This window comes from Ambystoma mexicanum, chromosome 11 (genome assembly GCF_040938575.1).
Source record: "Ambystoma mexicanum isolate Mex_15411 chromosome 11, UKY_AmexF1_1, whole genome shotgun sequence".
Classification (NCBI taxonomy): Eukaryota; Metazoa; Chordata; class Amphibia; order Caudata; family Ambystomatidae; genus Ambystoma; species Ambystoma mexicanum.
This window is the reverse complement of record NC_090934.1, coordinates 1,183,063,179-1,183,086,946: the sequence shown is the minus strand read 5'-3', so window position 1 is coordinate 1,183,086,946 and position 23,768 is coordinate 1,183,063,179. Positions and strand designations below refer to the sequence as shown.

At 44.2% G+C, this 23,768-nt stretch overlaps 1 protein-coding gene across 2 annotated transcripts in view; it reads left to right on the top strand.

The window, feature by feature from the left end:
- The window catches only part of ULK3 (unc-51 like kinase 3), a 532,836-nt gene that overhangs the window by 346,861 nt on the left and 162,207 nt on the right, over nt 1-23,768 (top strand). For both annotated transcript variants that reach the window (XM_069624512.1, XM_069624511.1), the window contains exons 12-13: nt 20,243-20,321; nt 20,505-20,545. In XM_069624512.1, the coding sequence (XP_069480613.1) occupies nt 20,243-20,321; nt 20,505-20,545 (120 nt within the window). The remainder of the gene's footprint in view (nt 1-20,242; nt 20,322-20,504; nt 20,546-23,768) is intronic.

Here is a 23,768-nt window from a genome sequence, read left to right as displayed (position 1 = left end):
GTGATTAATTGTGAGTTCATTCTCTTCCGCATATTCCCAAAGCCGCTCAGCCGAGCGTAGGATACCGCTAAACGTGTGGTCAAAAATAACACATCATCCACATACGCCATAACTAAGCAATGCTGGGTACCTACTTTGGGGGGGGCAATTACGCACCTCTTGTATGTATTCAGGAATGTCGGAGACGAACAAATTATACAATGTGGGTGCAGTTACGCATCCCTGTTTCACCCCTCTGATTTGTTTTATCACCCTGGTAGTGGCTCCACTTCCATCTAGCCTCAGCTGAACTGAGATTCTATGGTGAAGGAGCTGTAGGTAATGAAGCAATCCTTCAGGGCATGCCATACCCCTCAACTTCCTCCATAATTTCTCTCTGTTAACCGTGTCAAACGCCGCCTTAAAATGAATATATAAGGCGTACAAAGGAGGGTTATTCGATGACAGGGCTTTATCTCTGAGACTGGTCATGATCAATAGGTTATGAGTAGTTGAGTATCCCGTTCTGAATCCGCTTTGAAAGCGGTCCAGAATTCCTGTCTTTTCTGCCCAGGTCTGTAGTCTCTGCAGAAGTAAAGAAGCAAATAGTTTACCCGAGCAGTCTAACATAGAGAGCAAACGATAGTTACCCGGATCAGATCTATTACCTTTTTTAAATACCGGCACTAAGATTGCTTTTTCCCAGGTCTCCGGTATTCTCCCCTCTTTTAATACCTTTTCGAAAAGGATTTTTAGAAGGTTAGCCCAGAAGACTGGGTTGTTCTTCATGAGTAAATTAGAGAGACCATTCGGCCCAGGTGCCCGAGAGGCTTTGAGTTTGGAGATCTTATCTATAAGCTCTTCAAGATGCACCGAGAACGGCATAGGGACTTGTATAGAAGTACCAGATGTTTCGAGGTTCTCAGCCAACGTCCCATTTTGTTTCTCAAGAAAATTTACCCATTCCTCTGCATCAGTAAGATTTATTTGAGGGGTTGCCCTACTCCTCCTTGCTTCCCCCAAAAGTGCCCAAATATCACGGGAATTTCTCGAACAGATAGTCCTCACAGTCTTTTGCCAGCATGCCAGTATTTTCAATCTTTTCCAATGTTTTAACCATGACCTATACCGATTTCTTTATCTCTCTGGTCTTGGTATGTACGGCAATAAGGGATTTTGTGTTAGCTCTAATTTTTACGTATCTCCCCTCCAAGTATGCGTTTGGCATCTCTTATTGTCTTATCGTAGGTCTCAGTCGAACCCTGTTCTTTAATAACAAGTAATGATTTTTTTGTTGCATATTTACCGGTGAAGTTGTAGATCCACCCTTCAAGATCCACCATTGCAAGATTAACAAACATGGTATAATAATCATTATCCCAATCACCACAATCCCGACACGCTCTGGATATGTTTTTCTCAGACCATATTAATCGCGAGCAAGCATGATTAACAAGCAAACTTCCCGTCGCTATTATTGGGGGAGATTCAATACCACTATTCAGGCTTAGACTAAGACCATTATGATCACTCCAATCATTATCTATGGTTCTCATGTCATTGACCAGGGATGCCACCTCAGCACTAGTAAAGCAGCAATCTAGGGTACGGCACGCAACGCCCGCTCTCCATGTAAAATGCCCCAGACGATCACTCATAGTTCGTCCGTTTAGACATTACAAGTCCCAACTCTTCATAAAACATAACCACTTCTCCCCTTCCTCATCACTGCAATTATGATGCATAAGAGGATACGGATATGAGAGCTTATTATTAGTCGTGCCTCCATCCCCTTTGATAAGACAATTAAAATCACCTGCAATGACAATGAGATTACTTTTACATTCATTCTTCCAATCACTCAGCAAATCATGCAGCCTATCTTGGATTTCATCGCTGACTGATGCGTCATGAGGATTATAGAGATTGACCAGCAGTAACTTAGCCCAATTGTCCTTAATTGATATAACCACCTCCACCGCATTAATGTTATCCTCCAATTCGGTGGGTATTTCTCTAGATGTTATTGATTTCCCTACCCCAATCATCAATCCTCCGTATGGTCTTCCCATTCGACCTTTTTTGGCGAGAGTATGGTATAATTTATAGCCATCCATTGCAATCGGTACAGTCAGCCAGGTTTCTTGTAACATAAAAAAAGAATAATTCATAATAAAAGGTAGTGACCCATTAATTGCGGTAAAATGTTTAAAACCCCTGGTATTCCAGGACAGCAATGAGCAAATTCAGGGTTTCTTTATAGCCAGGGGTAGAGCCTCGGCTAGCCACTTAAGGGTGTTCTGAATATCACTCATTTGTACTTGGTTCCCGACAATAGAAGGGGGCTTGGTTTTGCCATTTATTTTAGTGAACTTAGAATTATCTTTGATCAATAGATCTTCATCGTGAGGATTAACGTCCACACCCAACCCCACCTGCGCCAGATTGACTCTGTGTCTTCGAATCAACTGTGTGGAAGCCAGAACCGTACAATTCAGCACCGTCACATTCGGGTTAGTGGTACGCAAAGGCTCCACAAATGAGAAATTCTCCGACCTAATAACTCTTAATTGAGGTATTAAGTGGAGTTTCTCAAGCACAGACACTCATGGCAGCCACTTGCCGCAACATTTCTGATTCAAGTTCTTCACAATACAGATCTTATTTTCTTCTCTGTTTTCTTCTCTAGCTGGCACAGGTGTTTCCCTCTCAGTATTCGTGCTTTCACAAGTACTATTTGGACTGTTCCCTTGCGGGCTAGAGAATTGATTGTCCATGATGGTATGATTGTCTGTAAGAATAGAATCTTGACTAGCATTACTCACAGCTGATATTTCTTTGGATTTCTCCGGCAGTATCCAGCTAGTAAGTGTTCCCGGGCCCTTCTTTTGGGGTTTCTTTCTTTTCAATGCCCTTTTTTTGCCTTTCTTGATTTCTGCTGCGGAATTGCTGTATTGGGAAGTGGGAAAGCCACCTCCACAGGGACATTTCTTAAGGCTGCTCTCTTCGCCATTCTGCGCTGTTTTTTAGTCATATGGATATTTCCTTCTTTTATCGGGGGCTCAACCACCTCAACATTCGTTGGGCTTGCCGATATTTCAGGCTCCTTTATTTCTTCAGGCTCCTCTTCATAAACTGCACCAGGACCCAGAAGGTTCAGCTGCAGGACTGTGTTTACATGTATTCTCCCACATAGTTTTAAGAGAATTTTTAGCGCAAATTGCAGCGAAGATAGCGACGCCTGCATCTCTGCAATAGCATCAGAGTTCAACTGCGATAATTCATTAGATCGATCAGCATTATGCTTCCCCGGCTCCTCAAAATCAATCAGTAGATTGGGTGATTCAGACAGTCGGCCAGAACAGGGAGTCCTCAAGGAGGTATTTGCTGGATGTAATACCTGCGCCTCAACTGTAATGCTTGCAGCTTTCTGAATGGTCCCCGTCTTAATACTCCCCAACACATCAGTATTTGGGGGGGTGGGGAGGGCATTGATTTCTGTATGGACAGACACAAATCAAGTAATGAATTATTGCCTATGTCATCCAAGTTCATCAAATCCAATGGCCGGCTTCCATTGTGCGCTGTCGGGTGTGTCTCTTCGGTAATACGCACTGATGGGATTTTTTCAAATAGTGCCGGTATAGTGCCTCTAACATTGGCTGGGGAATTCAAACTGTCCCCCCTAGTCGCGTTGTTGGCAGGCATATTGGGATTACTTGTCTTACATTTCCTCAAGTTGTAAGACATTTTTGCCCCACGCGCTTTAGGCAGCATATTGACTCAGATGGAGTCAATGCGGAAGTTCTTAGAATCAGGGTAGCCGGTAAGTAATTCACTCAGACCTATTCACTCAACAACCAAATACGGGGTGGTGAGGTCCAAAATAACACCTGTGCAAAAAGTAATCAGTTGGGCTTGTGGGATCAAAGGAGATTTTACTCCCCCGCAGTCTCCCACAGGCTCGTATGTGTGTTAGTACGTAATTACTATACGGGCAGGCTTACCCCCTTCGCCACCACTTCCCGAACCGCCAATGATTTAATCCAACGGTTTGCCGCTCCCCAGCTCCTCCGTGGGCATTCCAGAAGGATTGCAGGCACGGCACAGGCTCTGCAGGCTCAGTCCAGCGTCTACCAGGACTCTACCAGGACTGCCAAGACTGCAGTTCACTCGGGTCTCACTCCGCGTCCCGCTTCGCATTGTGCCTGAGGTTTTGGATTTTCTCACTGCTAGGCTCCACCTCCACAAAAACGAAATGGCAAACAGACTGCCAAGACTGCAGTTCACTCAGGTCTCACTCCGCGTCCCGCTTCGCGTTGTGCCTGAGGTTTTGGATTCTCTCACTGCTAGGCTCCACCTCCACAAAAACGAAATGGCAAACAGACTGCCAAGACTGCAGTTCACTCAGGTCTCACTCCGCGTCTATTCAAGACAACCTTCTTTCTCTTGGATAGACTGGGGGCTCCTGCTTTGCCCAGGATACATATCTCTTTGGCAGTTTCTGGAGCCAGCAATGCACTTTTTTTCTGATTGAGGCTTCAATAAATGTGACTTTGCGGCCTCAGAAATGTAGAATAAGTCTGTCCGCAATGAACCATCGTTCCTGAGGATCTACCCCCTTATGATGCTTAGTTAATTGCATCTGTCATCAGAAGGCTATCATCAGAAGGATGGATTTAGAGAGCCGTTTCTCTGGACAGAGAGCAACACATTAGTTTAGTTTAGTTTAGTTTATTTATTTGTATAGCGCGCCAAACCCTGGAGTATCAGGGCGCAAACAGATAAGGATATGCTCAACTTAGTTACAGGTACATAGAAATCAGATGAAGGTACAGAGATGCGCCGAGCTTGGTTACAGATATGCTCGGCTAATTGCACGTACAGGAAGAGGCAGGAAGAGTAGACAGACATCAGCAATATTACAGCAAGCAGATATGAACAAGGGGAGATCAAGGACAGGGGAACAAGGAGTTTGCTCCTGTTTGCGTAATATATAATTATATACAGTAATGTACAATGTGACAGGTGGAGTAGTTAGCTGTCGTTGGCTCTCAGCCACCTGGTGAGTTTTTGTCTAAATTTTGCGAAAGGCTGAGGTTCTCTAACGTCATGGGGGAGGGAATTCCATAACTGCGCAGCCTTGACCGGGAAGCTATTTCCTCCTATAGTGGCAAGTTTGAAACGCGGGACTTCGAGGCAGTTTGCGTTGGCTATTCTGGTAGGTCTGGAAGAAGTCCTTTTACGTAATCTATCCATGAGGTAAGGTGGAGCTTTGTTGTTGATACATTTGTGGGTGAGGGAGGCGATTTTGAGATTAATTTTGTCTGCGGTGGCGAGCCATTTGTGTTCTCTTCTTGTGGAGGAAATATGCTCGTTTCTATTAATCTTGAGTGCTGCTCTCAGAGCATTGTTCTGGAGCACTTGAATTTTGTGGATGGTCTGTTTATTAGCTCCAATGTAAAGTCCATTACAATAATCTAATTTGGATAGTATCAAGGCTCTGGCTAGTGTAATGCAACTATCTGTGGAGAGGAATTGTTTGCTCGCTCTGATAAGTTTGCATGTATATGCTGTGGCAGAAGCTAGGGAGTTAACTTGTTTAGTAAAGTTCATGGTGGCGTCTAGGTAAAATCCTAAGGTTTTTACTTCATGAGCTACTTTTATGTTGTTCCCATCAATAATGAAGTTGTCGTAATCAGGGCTGAGTTTGGATATATAGGTAGTGGTGCCCAGGATGATAAGCTCAGTTTTATCATCGTTCAGGCATAGGCCGTGTGTGGCCATCCATGCCTGGACGATGCTATAGATCCTGTTCACTAGGGCCAGGTCCTTGGCGTAGTCTCCTGAGAGCGGGAGGAGGATCTGGGTATCGTCTGCGTAGTTAGTATAAGCGATGCCCAGATGATCCATTTCATCAAAGAGAGGCTTCGTGAAGACATTATAGAGGGTGGGTGACACACAAGATCCTTGTGGAACACCGCATGTTATAGGGATTGGGTCTGCTGAGGCTGATGGAGCGAAGACTCTCATGGTCCGATTACTCAGGAATGACTGGATCCAAATTATGGCCTCTTTTGAAAAGTGGGCTGCCGAGTCGAGGTGACTACAGAGGACTGTGTGGTCCACTAAGTCGAATGCCGCTGATAGGTCCAGGAGGAGAAGTAGGGCTGCTTGGCCATTGTCTCTACAATCGTCTATTTGGGCCTTAAGGTCTATTAACGCTGTTTCGGTCCCATGTTGCGGGGGCGGAATCCAGATTGACGGGTTCCAAGTAGGTGGTTAGACTCTAGGAAGCTTTGAATTTGCAAGTAAGCCACTTTATCTAAAATTTTTAGAAGAAAGGGCACAGTCGTGATGGGCCTGAAGTTAGTCGGGATGGCAGGGTCAAGGGTTTGCTTCTTTAGTAGTGGCAGTACCCAGGACTCTTTTAGGTTGATCGGTACTGAACCTGAGGTAAAGGAAGAGTTGATTAGTTTGGTTATAAATGGCGACAGTTCTCTCGCAGCATCCTTGATGAGTTGAGCTGGGCATTGGTCGCCTTTGCAGTTGGACGGTTTGAGTCCCAGGATGACCTTTTCTACCTCTATGGTCGATACCTTAGAGAAGCAGAATCGGGCTCCTAACTTGGGCATTGGCGGTGGTGCTGAGCTCTGAGGGATGTGTGGTGTAAGTGATGCCTTCTTGATGGCAATTTTGATTTGTAGGCTTGCTTCTTTGTTTGTTAAAGCAAGTTGTATGCTAGAGCACCATTTTTTATCCTTGGTGCAGTTTTCTTGGGGTACAACAGGTGTTTCCAGTTCTTTCAGAATGCTGAACAGTTCTTTGACACTAGATTTTGAGTTGGATATTCTAGTATTGTAGGTTTCTTGTTTGGCTAATAGTATTTCTTTCTTGTATTGGGAGGAGGCTTTGGAGAGGTTGAGTTTATTTTTGACAGATGGGGAAAGTCTCCAAATAGTTTCAAGTTTTCTTTTGGCCAGCCTAAGATTTTTTAGGTGGGGCGTGAACCAAGAATTGAGGTGTTTTTTAGGTTTGCTATTTCTTAGTTTGAGCGGGGCTATGTGATCCAGGGCTGAGGACATGGCTGCATTATAATGTTCGACTAACAGATTAGGGTCCATGCAGTCAGGTAGTGAGTTTAATTTAGGTATTATAATGGGCATCAGATTTTCCACTGTCATTAGTTTTTTATTTCTCGTTGGCAGGGGTGGGGCAAGTGAGGACGGGGCAGTGACCCGGTGGGTTGTCACTGAGAATAATAGCAGGTGGTGGTCAGTCCAGAACTGCGGTACAGAATCCGTAATATTTACTTCGCAATTATGTTCTGCTATCCAATCAAGGATGCGACCTTTGTTGTGGGTGGGTAGTTAAACTTTCTGGGAGAATCCCAGCTCTTTCAAGGTCAGAGCAATCACTGAAGATTGGGTGTCCTTATTGTCATTATAGCCTAGATTAAAGTCTCCTAGCACTATTGTTTGGGATGTATTTTTTAGGTTATTGGACAGGGATGTCGAGATGTCCTCAGAGAAGGTTCCGATAGGACCTGGTGGTCTGTAGATGAGGATAATGTTTAGGGTTTGGGAGTTGGCGATGGCTATTTTAGCCGTGAGGCATTCACAGGATTGCATATTGGTAGTAGTGATGATCCTCATGTGCAGGCTAGTTTTAGCTATGATTGCTAGACCTCCACCTCGGGAGGTAAGTCTGTCCGCACGTAGGATTGTATAGTTGTCTGGGACTGCTAGCGATAAGGCTGGGCCAGCCGCATCATGTAGCCAGGATTCTGAGATGGCCAAAAAGTCTAAGTTGTCTGTGGCAATGATGTCCGAGATCTCTGTGGCGTGTGCGACTAGCGACCTGGCGTTTATAAGTGCACCTTTGAGATATGGTTTATGGTCAGCTAAGTTAGGGCTGGTGGTGTTATGACTACCTTTAGTTATCTGTTTGGAGTTATTTAGTTTGGGATTGTTGGGCTTAGCCTGTTTCCTAGTAGGTTCCGCAATACCCTTCAAGGGTAACTGTATTTTGTTTCGGGATTTTGATAGTTCAGCCTTCTTGGCTGGTAGCTCATGCAGTTTGGACAGGCGAGCACGTAGTCTAAGGTTTCTGCCTACAGTGTTGCATGGCCTCTGTAGGGTGGTGCTATCTGGATAGTGGGTCATTTTAAGTCCAGTATTGGGATGTTGTGTGTTGAGCATGATATGGCAGGTGCAATGGGTGGAATAGGACGTGGTGTGAAGACTCAGAGTGTTAACATTGGTGCTTATTTTAGGTGGTTGTATTCCTAATGTGATAAGGAAGGCGATATGCAATAGTAGCCAGGGTGACCTGTAGGCAAGACCCCGGGAGTACATGCTAAGTGACTGGATAATAGACCGATAGGTGAAGTTTCAAATGGCAATTGAGGTGGCTAAGACTAGGTAGGCTAAATGCAACTATCAGCGCAATGGCACAATGCAAGTCAGGTGTGGTCTATTAGCGACCATAGGCAGTGCAGGTGTGGTCTATTACCGACCATGGGGCACAATGCAGATCAAATGTGGTCTATTAGTGACCATAGGGTACAGTGTAAGTCAAATATGGCGACCATAGGGCACAATGCAAGACAAGTGTGGTCTATTAGTGACCAAGGTGCACAATGCAGATTAAATGTGGTCTATTAGTGACCATAGGGTACAGTGTAAGTCAAATATGGCGACCATAAGGCACAATGCAAGACAGATGTGGTCTATTAGCGACCAAGGTGCACAATGCAGATTAAATGTGGTCTATTAGTAACCATAGGGTACAGTGTAAGTCAAATATGGCGACCATAGGGCACAATGCAAGACAAATGTGGTCTATTAGCGACCAAGGTGCACAATGCAGATTAAATGTGGTCTATTAGTGACCATAGGGTACAGTGTAAGTCAAATATGGCGACCATAGGGCACAATGCAAGACAAGTGTGGTCTATTAGTGACCAAGGTGCACAATGCAGATTAAATGTGGTCTATTAGTAACCATAGGGTACAGTGTAAGTCAAATATGGCGACCATAGGGCACAATGCAAGACAAATGTGGTCTATTAGCGACCAAGGTGCACAATGCAGATTAAATGTGGTCTATTAGTGACCATAGGGTACAGTGTAAGTCAAATATGGCGACCATAGGGCACAATGCAAGACAAATGTGGTCTATTAGCGACCAAGGTGCACAATGCAGATTAAATGTGGTCTATTAGTGACCATAGGGTACAGTGTAAGTCAAATATGGCGACCATAGGGCACAATGCAAGACAAATGTGGTCTATTAGCGACCAAGGTGCACAATGCAGATTAAATGTGGTCTATTAGTGACCATAGGGTGCAGTGTAAGTCAAATATGGCGACCATAGGGCACAATGAAGACAAGTGTGGTCTATTAGCGACCATGGGGCACAATGCAGATCAGATGTGGTCTATTGGCGACCATAGGGCACAGTACAGAGCAAGTGTGGTCTATTAGCGACCATGGGGCACAATGCAGATCAGATGTGGTCTATTGGCGACCATAGGGCACAGTACAGAGCAAGTGTGGTCTATTAGCGACCATGGGGCACAATGCAGGTACATGTGTTATTATACTCTGCTATTACAGCGGCTTTAAGAGCTGCCAATGGTATTTTGATTTGTAGAAGCTTGGACGAACCCTATGGCACTTTCTACAGTGTTTGTCTTTGCTACAAAGTCTTGCAGCACACTGCTCAACCTGTTTTATTTCCATCCCTTGCCAATTGGATTATTAATTTCCATCACAGCGGAGTGAGGATTCTAGTTGTTTGTTGCACTTGTCTTTCAGGTGATCTTGGAGGTTTTGCAGCACAGAGAAAAGACCACGTGAGTTTGGCAAAGGTGGAAGGCTCTGATATGCTGTCAGTCTCTTCACTGCCTGGCATTGGATCATCAACCTGTTTTGCTATGTAGACTTTCCTGACGTTAAACCACCCCCTACGTTACCCAAATGAGGCCTTTGACCTCCAGGGTCCCAGACTGACACTTGGAATTCTACCATGCTTCCATTTCACACGTTTTCATTGACGATGCGCAAAACGTTAGGTTCCATGTACTATTCTTCAGTGCAGCAACTGTTTATACTGGACCCTCTCGCCTATAAAAAGTATTCCTTTTTATCCAGCTGCATGCTTCGGAAGTGATTCATGCGAAACGCAAGTTCACGTTCAGCTGTTTTTCAATCTTGGTTTGGGGCTCAAGGGCATTTTAGGGTAGTCTGAGGTTTTTCAGGCATAACCTCTCTTGATGACCATTAAGGAAGTGAATCCTTGACGTTTCTTTGCAGATTACACAGTAATACTTTCACAGTTTCCAGAAAGCAACTTCAATCTTACGTCTAACCACTGAGTTATTTAGTACCCTTCACAAGTCCTTCCATTAGGCAGGTGGAGAATAAACTATTCATTTTCAGGGGATAAGGGGGGTTTAACAGTCATGATCATTATTTTCTAAATAATTAACTGTAGCCAAATTAAGACTCTGTCCTTTCCCACTCTGTTCAATTCTATAACTCAACCCGAATAAAGTTGAGGGTGGGGTCCATTAGACTGCCAAACGTCATGGAGGCTTTCCCATGGTGCACAGGAGATTTTTGAATCCGACCCGTGGCTTCTGGTCCACCAGCCCTGGGCAACAAGATACTCTTGATGTTTGAGGCTGTAGAGTGTGAAAATCTGTGTCACTCGCTATGCACAATATCTCCTTGCTCTGAGTACAGGATGCCTGAGGAATCAAAGTTACATTTCTGCTGTGGCTCCATCTGCCTCGAGTCCAGCCGCAAGAAGTCCAATAGAGCATACATGAAGGGAAGCTTGCTTAAACTCAACCTATTGGATTTGCTTTGTTGGTAACCAAACTATCAGGACATATGTTACTTGAGTCACTCTAAAGAATGCAGGACTCCGTGTTGCCCGAGTTTTGAAAGTATGCCTCGTTCGGATGTGCGGAGCGCCCCCTTGGATGGAAAACTCTTTTATAGAGCACATGTTGATCGGCCCTTGAACATGTAAATATTGACACTGATACCGTGAAGGTCATGCAGGTTCATCAGCAAAGCTATTTTTAGGAAAGATGTGTCTTTTTGCTGCTGTCCCTCCATAGACATCAATGGGACATCCCATATGTTTGCTATTGTTTTGAACCTTTCCTGACATTAGGAGGTAAGTGAAGACTGTTTGCTTCATTTATGTTTTTTTGGATGCACCGATCAGTCCCTATGACTATCAGTGCAGGAGAACTCTGTTCTCAGTTATACAATTCTCTATTTTTCCATGCACACATCTGTGTCTATATTACTTCGTTTTTTGGAGCTTTGTGGTTAACTGCTTGAGGTGTCCAGAATGGGCTGGTGGCAGTGGATGCTTTTTTTACTGTTTTATGGTCTAGTACACTTGCATTTAATGCATAATGCCATTTACAGTGTCATATACTCTGAAATGGTAGTGCCACAAGATGTTCACTTTCCCTTTGGCCATCGAGTAAATTGACTTTCTTCCTGCCCTGCCAGGGCCGGAATTTCCATTTATGCTATGCCCTTCTCTGGGGAAAGCGCCACCTTTTGCGGGCAAAGTGGTAGTCTGTGCCTGTGGCTGGATGTGGGGGCTTTGTCTGTCTGGGCTCAGTCCACAGGCAGACCTCTGTGAATCCGACTTGACATTCTGACAGTGTGTGCGTGTGTTTATGCATGTATCTTGGCTTAGATACACATTTGTGAAGTGAGATTTTATGTCACTGCATGAATTTAGTCACTTGTTTACTGGTACTGCCGATCCAAAACCATTAAGCAGCACAGTGTATAGCCTTCATGTGCAGAGAGAACTTTCCCCTTTCATAGCAGAGGGAATACAAGGGTGCTCCGGTTAAGGAGAATTCTCAGAAATGTGCTAATTCCTCTCTACCTTAGAGACTTTGCTGGATTTTAGGACTTTTTAATTTTTAACCTGGAGAGAATGAGACTCTTTTTTTCCCACTCTCTCATGTACTTTAATGTGATTTTGAACCCTGTGTTTCTTTTGGTTGTGGAGTCTGACAAACTCCATAGGCATCATCTTTTACATTGTGTCACACAGCACCTGCAGTGCAGTGACACAGGGAAGTCTTTCAGATTTCCCAAAGATTTAAATACCTTCACTTGGATAAACTACCGTTTCCAAGAGCAGTAAAGTGAAATTGACTTTACTTACATTTGTAACTTTCTAGAACCAGCACACACTATCTTACAATAGGGTGCTGGAGGGGTTACTTAGTATGCCCTTTGTCTAGCTTCTCATGTAGCAATTTTATGTTGCCCTTTCCTCGATGAATGGCTGGTGGCAGTGGTTTACTTTTAACTACTGTGGTGTGCTTTAACAGGGGGCTGCGTCTGGAGCCACGGTAAAGCACCCAATGGTGCCATTTTTGTCAAAATGACCCGGTCTTCCTTTTTCACCAATTCTTGTGGAAAGGTCCTTCTTGAGATTTACTCTACTTGCCAAACCAGGTTTGGTCCCTTTGCTCGTTTTTGTCTTTGGCGGGATTCAAGAGTGAAGCCCGCCTCTGGCTCCAGGCTGTCTGGCAGGGGCAGGAAGCGAGGGAGTTGACCGAAACAAGGACAGCCACCCTGCTGAGTAACTGACAGCTATGCTGGAATGAATGGAAGAAACCTGCATAAAAGGTGAGGCTTTTTGGCTTGGCAGGCAGAGTCGACCACTGGACGAAGGAATCTGAAGAAGAACTTGGAAGAGACACCTGCTGCAACTCCTGGACCGTTGGTTTGCCCGGTGAAGCCCTGCTGCTGTGCTGAAGCTCCAAATTTGTATCGACAGTGAAGCCCGCAAGGACCACTTCTCCCCTTGAGTTGGTGGGACCAATCAACTCCAAAGTAAGCCACCTGGACATCCTCTCGAAGCTGGTTGAATTTCCAATGCAGTCGCTACTGGAACCGAATAGCCAGGGAGAGGAACACCAGATTTTGTTTGTTGCTTTAAGCTGGCCTAGAGCTCCAGGAAGATCCTCCGGACTCCCAGGAAGCAGAACTGACCAAGCCTGAGCCACCTCAACAGAGTGCTGGACCCCAGATGCAAGGAAAGCCCGTCTTGATAGCCAGGAACCACGGTGTTGCTATTTGCAGTAGACGCAAGGAGCTGAAACACTGAAGTGCCACTTGTTTGAAGATTGCCGGTTGAGGACGGTGACTGTCCCATTGCAGTGCAGGAGTCCCCATAAGTTCTCCCTCTTGTCCCCAAGACTGAGGCACAGGCAGAGCTGCATAGGAACAGAAACCATCTGCTGCACTTTTCTTCAACCTAAAGGTACTGTACAGTCTAAGAGAATTTAGCTCTTGTTATGCCACCTGGCTTGATCTCAGTTGAGACTTGTCTCGGTTGCTCTTGTAGAGTTGCTTGCATCTTCTACTACTCACAGACCTAACAGCTTGTGACCCTACATTTGATTCTACTTTTGCTACAAAGATTTCTAAAACATTGTGCAATACTTTCACTTACTTGCAAGAAGTGCTTCAGTTCACCTTGACTGTTGCTAACTTAACATTGGCTGGCCTGCCTCCCTGAATGACTCTTCTCTCTTCTGCTTATGTGTGTTGCCTTCCTTCCAGGAAAGGGTTAACTGACTTTGCATTGGGGGGTTATTGAAAGTACTTACCTGATTAAGAATTGTGTGAATACTTGTCTTATTCTGAAATCTCTTTTCTTTGACACTCCTCAAGTATATTCTAAATGCAACAATGATATATTATTGTCCACAACACCCTAGATATTGAAGACACCTGAGGGTATAGGTAGTGTCTGTGAGCCATCCCAAAAGGGTATTTGCTGATTTAGAAAACTAAGAGTGTGTATATTTTTTTTAAGTGTATTTCTGTATTGCTTGATATTGCTCCCTTCTGAAGAAGGCTTACTCTAACTGACAGTTAAATTAACGATTTTAAAAAACAAGAAACCTTGAGTGTAAGAGTTTGAGTACTTGTCACTGTGAATCTCTGTGTAACTCCCCTACAGCTCACATTGACCCCTCTTGAGATAGGCCTGGCTGCTCAACACGCTACTATCCTGTGTAGTACAGACTTATACCAAAGGTTGGGTTCCTATTGCTAGGAGGTCAGGGTTGTTGTAGTGCTCCCAAAGGGTACTGCATACAATCTTGCCTAACACTCCGCATGACAGTTTTGCGTCCATATGGTGTGTGGAGACCGATCAAAATTGTGCGTAAGACCTTGACCAAGAAGATATACAATTGGACGAAGTCTTACCCCTAATGAAAACACGGGCATCAGAATGAACCTGTAAGAGGGCTCTAAACGTGACATTTATTTATTTGTAACTTATATAGCCTTTTACACCAAAGCGCTGCACAAAAGACACTTTACAGTACAATAAAAATGTAAAATAAAAATTATAAGAAATTATTCACAGTTGTCATTCTAAATAAAGGAGATGATTCTTAAGAGTAGTACAAAATGGAGAGTAGGAGGTAATAGAGCGGCGAGATAGAGGGAGAGCGTTCCAATGAAGTGGTGCTAGCAAAGTAAAGGAGCAAATCCGTGACTGGTCACAAGGGGGGGCGAGAAACGGAAAATAGAAATTGAGACAGAGAACACGAGAAGAAGAATTAAAAAAAACAATCAAAGAAAGATAGGAAGGTGCAAGGACATAAAGAGTCTTGAAAACAAGACAGAGAAAATAGAATTTGAGGCGAGAGTGAAAATGAAGCAAACCAAGAGAAGATAAAGACAAAGAAATTGAATCACGACGGTAAAGAAGGTATAGAAGGGGAATGGAAAAAGCTTAGTGTCGTTAAATGTAAGAAAAGGTTGAGATTTGTGCATATTGAAAAGAAGGTAGCGGCAGACATGTAAAGTAATGGAAATATATGAAAAAGATAAATCAGTGTCAAGATAAATAACAAGATTATGGGCAGAAGTCAAAATAGGAAGATGAGAAGGGAAAATGAAACAAAGGGAGGAGGGGAAGGAGAATGAATATTTATTAAATGGAAAAAAGAACTTCAGTTTTAGTCGCCTTTAACACGAGAATGTGATCCGACATCCAGGATTTGATAGCTAAGAGACAAGAAGTAAGGTTGTTATGAATAGAAGATGAGAAAGGGGAAAAGGATATAAAGAGTTGGGTATCATTGGCATAGAAATTGTGGGATATCCCAAAAGACGAAATAATAGTAGCAAGAGGAGATGTATAGAGGGGGTCCTAAAACAGAACCTTGAGGACCAGCACAAGATACACATTGAAAGATACGAATGAAACCAGGATAAAACTGAGCCAGATAAGCCAAAAGAAGTGAGAGACGATGAGAGTAGAGTGTGATCCACAGTGTCGAAAGCAGCTGATAAATCCAATAGAATCAGAAGAGAAGAGGGTTTAGAGTAGCGAGCAGAAAGCAAGGAGTCACAGACAGAAAGATGAGCAGTTTCAGTAGAGTGAAGACGATGACAACCAGACTGGAAAACAAGGAAGAATAGAATTATCAGTTACAAAGGTGGAGACCTGGGAATAAACAAGATGTTCAAGTAACTTGGAAAGATAGGTAAGAAGAGAAATAGGTCAAACATTTGAGTGAAGTGAAGGATCAAGAAAAGGTTTCTTTAGAATAGGCAGAATAAATGTGTGTTTAAATGAAGAAGGGACAGTCGAAGTAAGCAGAGAAATATTGAAAAGAGAAGTTAGATAAGAGACCAGAATAGGATAGACTTTAGGAATGAGTGAGGAAGGAATCAGATCTGAGGAAGAAGCATTAGGATGAGCTCGAGCTAGCAGAGAAAAGGTCTCGGCATAGGAGATCTGAAAAAAAGATGAGATAACTGAAGTAGATGAGAAAGATTGAGAGGGGGATGTAGAAGAAGAGAGAGAGAGAGAGAGAGAGAGGTGGAGGAAGGAACAATGGCTGCTCGAAGAGTGGCCACCTTGTGAAGAGAAATAAGAAGCAAGATCAGAAGCAGTTAGAGTAGAATTAAGTGAATAGTCGAGAGAGGGGATATGATATGATATGATATGGCATTTGTAACGCACCTATACACAAGTTTTTCAAGGCGCGACGAGGCAGGGAGGGGGGAACAAGGGGAAGACAGACAACAATCCTACTAGGCCAGGTGTCATTCAGACCGCGCAAGTGCAGGGGTAGGGGGAAGGGAAAAAGTGCAAGGGGAAGGGGGAGGGGGAGTGCAGTACAAATAAGTATAATAGAAATAAAATAATAAATAAATAGGGCCAGCTGGTGGCACGTGCAAGGTAAGTGCAGACAAGTGCTGGGGTGGGTGGGGGGCTGTAGGGATACAGAGACAGTCCCGCAGTGCAGGGGTTGCCAGGGAGACAGTGCAAGTGAAGAGTGACTGGGCCCGGGACCGAGGTCGGTGAGAGTGGCCCAGTTGCAGAATCAGTGCAGTTTAGGTGAAGAATTTAGCAGGGGAGAGGGAGAGAGAAAGCAGAAGTGAAGAGGAAGGTTTTGAGGTGCTTCCGGAACCGGAGATGGTTCTCCTCAAGTTTCAGGGAGGTAGGAAGGCTGTTCCAGAGGGAGGGCCCTGCCGCGGAGAGAGATCTACCCCCAGCTCGTTGCTTCGAGAAGCGGCTGACCCTGAGGGAGTTGGAGACGGATGAGCATAGGGCTCGGGAAGGAAGATATTTAGGAAGAGAGAGTTGAAGGTATTTAGGCCCCAGGCCCCAGAAGGCCTTGTGGACAATGCAGAGGGTTTTGAACAGAGGGTTGGAGAGAAAGGAGACAAGATAATGATTGAAACAGAAATCTGGGAGAAGTAGATTGATCCTGCAAAAGATCAGAATAATATAAGCGTTTGGCTGATAGAAGAATGCCATCATATAATGTATGATAGGAAGAAAAAGATAGGAGATCAGCGTCAGAAACAGTACTGCGCCAGCGTCACTCGAGATGGTGAAGGGCTAGCCGCATAGAGCAAAGGTTGGGAGTAAGCCATGGTGGAGATGGTTTGCGAGAAGGGAAACATGGTAAGAGGAAGTCTGCAAACTTGTGCAGGTGGCAAAAATCATTTCCAAAACATTTAAGAGGCCACGCTAGATTTTACAGATATATGGCAAGCATGTTATGAGGACATGAACATATAAGCCTGCACCTCTCCACTTTCAGACTGAAGGTTTAGGCACAGGTAATAAAAATATCATTTGATAGGAAGACTCTGCCAAAATATAGACCTGCGGAAGATTAAAAAGAAGAGATCACTAAAACATTGGTAGTTCTGTAAAACAGAACTTCTTTGCTTTTTCACATGTGGAGGCATCCCCACACGCAGGCCGTCCATTAAAGTTACCAATCGGCAACAGAACAGATTATGGTAGGAGCAAAGAGGAAGCTAAGGAACTTCACGCAGAAGCCAGAGAGGCATGGGCCACACAACAAACGGTGATGCCCCTTCCAAGAACTGACTTCAAGCACACTTCTCCGAATCATGGCACCCCTTCCGGATGGTAGTTATATATTTTTACCAAAGAATGAACAGCATAATATTAAAATCAAAGTTTTATGTAGTGTATCATGCTGAAGGCCTCTGGCTTTCAAGCACGGCGGTGTGTTCTTATAACCCAACTCAATGAAACGCCATTTATCGACATTCAAAGGCTGAAGTGCTGTGTTACTCCTGTTGGGATTCGAACTTGCAAACTGCACTCTGGCCACATATCTGATGGGGGTGCTTCAGGCAGGCATTGAAATATATTCCCGGCTAATAGACACATGTGTATTGGACCTGGTGAATGAAGGCTATTGTTTCCATTTCAATAAGAGACCAAGTTAACGATTACCAGCTTCAGACCGGTCTATAGGGCAATGCCCAAAGGGTTGCCCCAATTGGTCTTTGCGGCCAGTTTTATGGACCCTTATTTGACCTAGAGCATGGTTAAACTGGTAGCTTGGACCAATGTTACTGATGTAATTCGTTTTAAAATGCACATTTTTCACAAAATACTCCCTCGGCTTTGCTCTGATCGTTTGTCATGAAAAGCCATGAACTACAATTTGTGGCCGTGTTGGTCTTTTTTGTGTACAGGCAATTTATTGTCTTTTGTCAGAAGTATGGAGCACTCTTACTCATGCTGGAAGTGACACCTTGGCACGGATGGGTGAAAACGCACATTCAATACAGCAGCATTGTAAGACGTTCTTGTGTTTGAAGAAGGCTACTAGATGGATATTGCAGATCTAAAAGATGCACACGCCTGCATGCCAGGGCATCGTTGGCATGGCATGGCCCTTGTATCACAGTAGGTCACCACATGCTATCAGTTCAGTGTTCCTGCTTTTTTCATAACATGAGCACCAAGAGTGATTTAATAGATGTCTATTAGTTGGGTCTGTGCACCTCCCAAGAAGGCCCAGAATTTGTGGTTACCCTTATCTGGACGACTGGTTGGTGATATTTTCAGGTCATGACACACTAGTGTATCAACCTGTTACACAATCAAGTGTTCACAATAAACCAAGCAATCTTCAGAAGAACTGGTACACAAAATCAAATTCTCTGGGCCAATGATAGAACCCAGGGGGGCACAGTAGGCAATCCTTTAGTGGCGGATATTGGTATTCCACAAGACGATTGCATTGTTCCAGGCCTCACGGTCTCCAACAGTGAGGGGATTGATGACTTTGCTGGCCATGATGGTGTCATGTATACATTCTGTGCCCTATACCAGTCTGGATATAGTACCTCCTGCAGGAGTGGCGTTTACAGTCAGCGGCCAGTCTGCAGGATGTAAGGATCCAATGTTCTAAAATTGAGAATGAGGTGACCATTACAACAGATGCATCGCTGGTCGGATCCAGTGCACACATCATGACCATACGTGTTGGAGGACAATGGAGCCATAAAGAGATACATTTTATTACATCATCAATCGAGAGAGCATCACTTATTCTGTCTGTGTGTGGGATTTATATGCATCTCAACGATCCTACACATAGAGACTGGCTAGATTAATGAATAGAAATATTGATTTCATAACTACTCCCATAAAAACACCTGAAAATGGTTGTGCTGGCGGTCTGGTATTGAGTTTTCGGTCAACATCATCGGGCTGTGTTAATACAGCCACAATGTTTCACTTATAAAGAAAATTAAAGCCAATTCTCAATCCAACCACTAGATGGCAGGATAATGTTTTAGGAAAATAACATTAAGTTTGACTATCCATTTCCACTCACACAAAGATATGGTTCTGTGACAATTTATCATTTGTTCTACTTGGCGCAGTGGCAGGTGTGCCTATCAATCAGTTCATTTCAATGGCAACATTTCTTACGCTGAGCACTCCTGGTGCGGAAAGGTAAATTCCCGTAATTAATTGAGCTCATGAGAGATTTCACCCTAACAAAGCAACTGCTGCAGTTGAGACCAGGGCTGTGGAAAGTCAGAAAGAAACGTAACTATATCAGGAGGTTAGAGGCTAGAATAGATCAGATTTGCAAAGCACCGACATGGAGGCCCATGCATATTGGTTTTAGAACTTTTTTCTGTATGCTTTCTCTCAGGTAAGGCAGTCTTTATGGGGAAAACATTTCAACTAAATTACCTTTTGTGCTTCATTGTGTTTACTGCCAGTTACTTGTTGCACTATGATCAGGGTTCTGCAACCTTTGGCTTTCCAAATGTTTTGGACTACAATTCCCATCATCCTTAACAAGCTTAGTCGGTGGCCAGATATCATGGGAATTAGACTGAAACATCTGGGGAGCCGAAGATTGCAGATCTCTGCACCATACGTACATGTCTACGGAAGATGCATGTTGCACGTGTTCTTATTGGTTTTTCAGCATCGGACATTTTATAGTTTTGCATACTTCCCAGCCCTGTGTCCAAAGTGGAATGAATGAATGGCCATGTTTATTAGGCTCACATATATGGAAAGAACAGTTACACGGCTCTGCCCAGGGTACAACAGTGATTTGTTAAGACAACTCTTGCCAAGGTGACGACTTACCAAGTACATGCATGTGGCATCAAGGCCTACAGGATTGTGCATTGTTGCTCTGCTTGATCAGTGTCAGATTACAGACCCCTCTGCCCACTAATGGTGACACAGTGCATTTCTTTAAAAAGACTGGTCCGGGTGGAACCACAACGTGGCAGACTAAGGTAAAGGGTTTTACCCGTGGATGATGCCTTCATCTTCTGTCCTTAAGTGTCTTTTTGGTAGAACAGTTTGCTGATTTCCTTGTTCCTCCTTCCGTCTGACATGTTGCCATTCCTGTCATAGGAGGAGTCTGGGGCGAATGATGCAGATACCCTAGATCTGTACCAGCAGAGCCTTGGAGAGCTACTGCTCATGTTGGCGGGTGAGTGATAAGTGGCTGTAGCACTTTTGATAGAGCATGTACAACTGTTTCCTTCGCCTCAAAGGAAGTCATGAATGCTGCAGTCAGACAGGACTGACTGTGCACTGTGATGGCGTCTATAGCATTGGCCTTGTGTTTTTTACTGCTTGTAATGCCTTTCTCCCTTTCTTCTCGTTTTCATAGCTGAGCCTGCAGGTAGGAGACGGGAGCTGCTTCATATAGAGGTGAGTGGTGGTGTTTAGATAAAACAGCATCCCTTTGTGGTGATTCTATAACATTAGTTCCATGCTTCCTTTTGCAGCTAGGGGTGTGTGTGTGTGTGTGTGTGTGTGTGTGTGTGTGTGTGTGTGTGTGTTAGTTAGCCACAGAGTATTACATTTTTTGTTTTCGAAACTCTAAAAGGGACGTGGACAGGGTGTGCCAGTAATACTATGCCTAGTGTGACGTCTCCTGTACCGATGATCCTTCACACGTCGAGGTCCCTCAGATTGATGTTTTTCGCCATCATAGTCTGACAAAAGTCGCAGAGTTCCTTCTTCTGGCCAACGCCTTTACTTATACAAAGTTTTAAATTTAGACTTTCTATCCTTTCTACGGCCTTACACCGCAAGATCTCTGATGATGGCATTCGAGGACAAAATCATTTGTCGACAACTACTCATCTGTGTTGTGAGAAACCAGAAGATGTCTTGCCCACTAGTCCCTGAGGATCTGTCATAAAGGTGGTCAGGACACCTCCATCGCTTTTGGATCGAGTTCCTGTGGGTGGACCAGTGCGGGAGGGTCACCTGGGTGAGGGGTCGTCGGGGAGTCGTAAACCGGATGGCGAGAGGCGGTATTCCCTTCCCTGGAACACATTTACCCCATCTTCCATGGTAGGATATGTAGGAACTCTACCCCCTCCCCCTCTTTCCTACACAAACACATTGACACAGGCAGCCCGTTCTGGGAGAAAACAGACTTAACACCCGAGCAGTATATATGACGTTTCCCAATGCAACGGTCAGGCAATTACTGACGAACACTCACACCTGACTTCCATTAAGCTTCCCCACAAGGATAAAAGGCAGAGCATGAAAGCACACTCTTAGGGAGGCAGAGCACATGACAAATGGCTGTTTTGAGACGGCAGCTGAATGAGGGACGAAAGACTGAACTACGAGGGGCTTGCAAGGAGGGAAATTCCCTTGTTCTTTGTGGAAAGAAACCGTTATGACCGAGAGACCCAGAGATAGGACATGTTAAGGCACAGAGATAAGTCTGAAGAATCCTACATTGTGTGTCGGAGGTACCCACGCTCATCCTACCCGACCAATCGAGTTGGGGAGAAGCAGCAGCCGCAGTGGTATAGTCCTTGGTTCCAAGAACAAAGTAGCGACGGAGGAATCAACACAGTTAGTGAGTTGGGGAGACCGATAAAAGATCGGTCTGTGTTGAAGACAAGGTTGCAAGCAGCAACATTGTATACCGAGCGCTCAAGTGAATATTTATAAAAACGTGTGATGAAAGACGCAAGTAAAGATGAATTGCTGATGAATGTTTGAACTTTGGAAGAAATACAATATTTGACAGAGTGGTCCGGCACCATATGTGTGCTCAATCGAAGGTCTCTGTCAGATATCCAGGCGGAAGTGAAAGTAAAGAATTGTAAAGAGAAAGGTTTTGTGAATCAAAGAGTGCCTGCGGTGGGTCAAGCAAAATCCTGCACACAACCGAAAGGCTCTGATATTTCATATAGAAAAGGACAGATTGGAAAACAAGATAAAATGGTCCAAGCCCGATTGAGTGAGATCAGTTATGAACCTTGTCTCAAGAAGATAGCTCAGGGGCAACGTGCTCAACTTGGAGCAAGACATGGAGCAACACAGGTTCGATCCCCGGGTCCGCACTTAGAAACCTCTGGGTATTAAGCGCGTTATAAATAACCTATCATATCATATCATAACATTGTGTGAAAGTCGTTCTGAGCCCGGCTAATAACCGAAGAACACCTGTGACTTTGAACAGGAACATTTTTGTTTCTATTGTTTCTAATGCTGATGACTTTCACCGCTACGCCTTGACAAAGCCCATAACAGGATGAAACATTAGCAAGTGCCACCATCTGGTTAACGTTGGCTTAGACTGAAACTTGCATAAAATAGGATTGTACATAAAATGACCCTACATATCCTTCTGATCTAGTCTTTAATAAACATTCAGTTTTTCATATATCGACCATTGACTATGACTTTCCTTGCCTTGGTGCAATACCCCACCTTACTAACAAAACAATTGCACCTTTACCTTTGAGTAATCAGGGAATATCCGCCATAGTTAGGATATTGGAGCCAGTATACCTACACTCCTCACACATTAAACCACCACTCCAATCAACCTAGAGAGGCGCACAGATATAGTTTCCCAACAACTCTTTGTATTTTTCTAAATCCAGTAACTCAGTTCAGACTCTTAGGACACACAATGTCCACAAATCGTACCAACAGGGATAAGGACACAAGGGCCCCCTTCACTCCCAGAGGTAGCACCGACCACCCCCCTTAAAAAACGAACACCTAATGAGGAAAGTTTACGAGAGAAATGTGTCAAACTAGAACGGCTATCAATCAAACAAATGAACAAATATCATGAAAAAGCAACAATGCAGAACTATGCCGACAGTGAGCAAATCCCTTGCTGTCTAAGAATACTTACATTATTTCAACTTCAGCAACATGGAGGACTCCGACCTAGCTGATGAATGGGGAATAACCTAGCTCTGAGCTCTGTGAAAATGATGGAGCTACTAGTCCAACATGCGGACAGGGAAGACAAGAGAATCAAAAAAGAAATGGAAAAAATTGAAAAAGAAATACAAGAAATGGACGCCCCAGAGACGACTAAAAAGAAGAACTTTAAAACTATGCACGCAATCCTCAGGCGCCACCAAGATGAGGTGAAACTAAGAAAAGTCAGAAAAACATCTAGGGATGACAAAGATTATTGACAGGATAACATCCTGAAGAATGAGCACACCAGGTGTGTCACCTATTAGCTCAGATGCTGACAAGGAGGGAGAGAATCTGACAGCCATTCAAGCAGACAACCTAACCACAACAAAGTGTTTTCTAAAACAAATGAGAGGATGCCACAGTGAAAACAAACTATTCAGCCAGAAGCAAGTAAGATTTCTGGTCCCCCCGGACCCAGGTACTTCATCTGTGATGCCCACACAAGGGGCTGTAGGAGGAGTGGGGGAGATGAGGAAGAAACAGGAGATGCAGGGAACAGAGCAGGAATGCGAACCCGCTCGGCATACAGGAGAGATCAATCAGGAAGGAGGTAAACCTGGTTGTTAATCTGTCTGATTGGTCACTGGAAGACCTGCAGATCAAAGCATTGAATGGAGGCTTATCCTTTGCTTCACAGACAGGAGTTGACCACACCAACTTCCAAACAGACACCTTC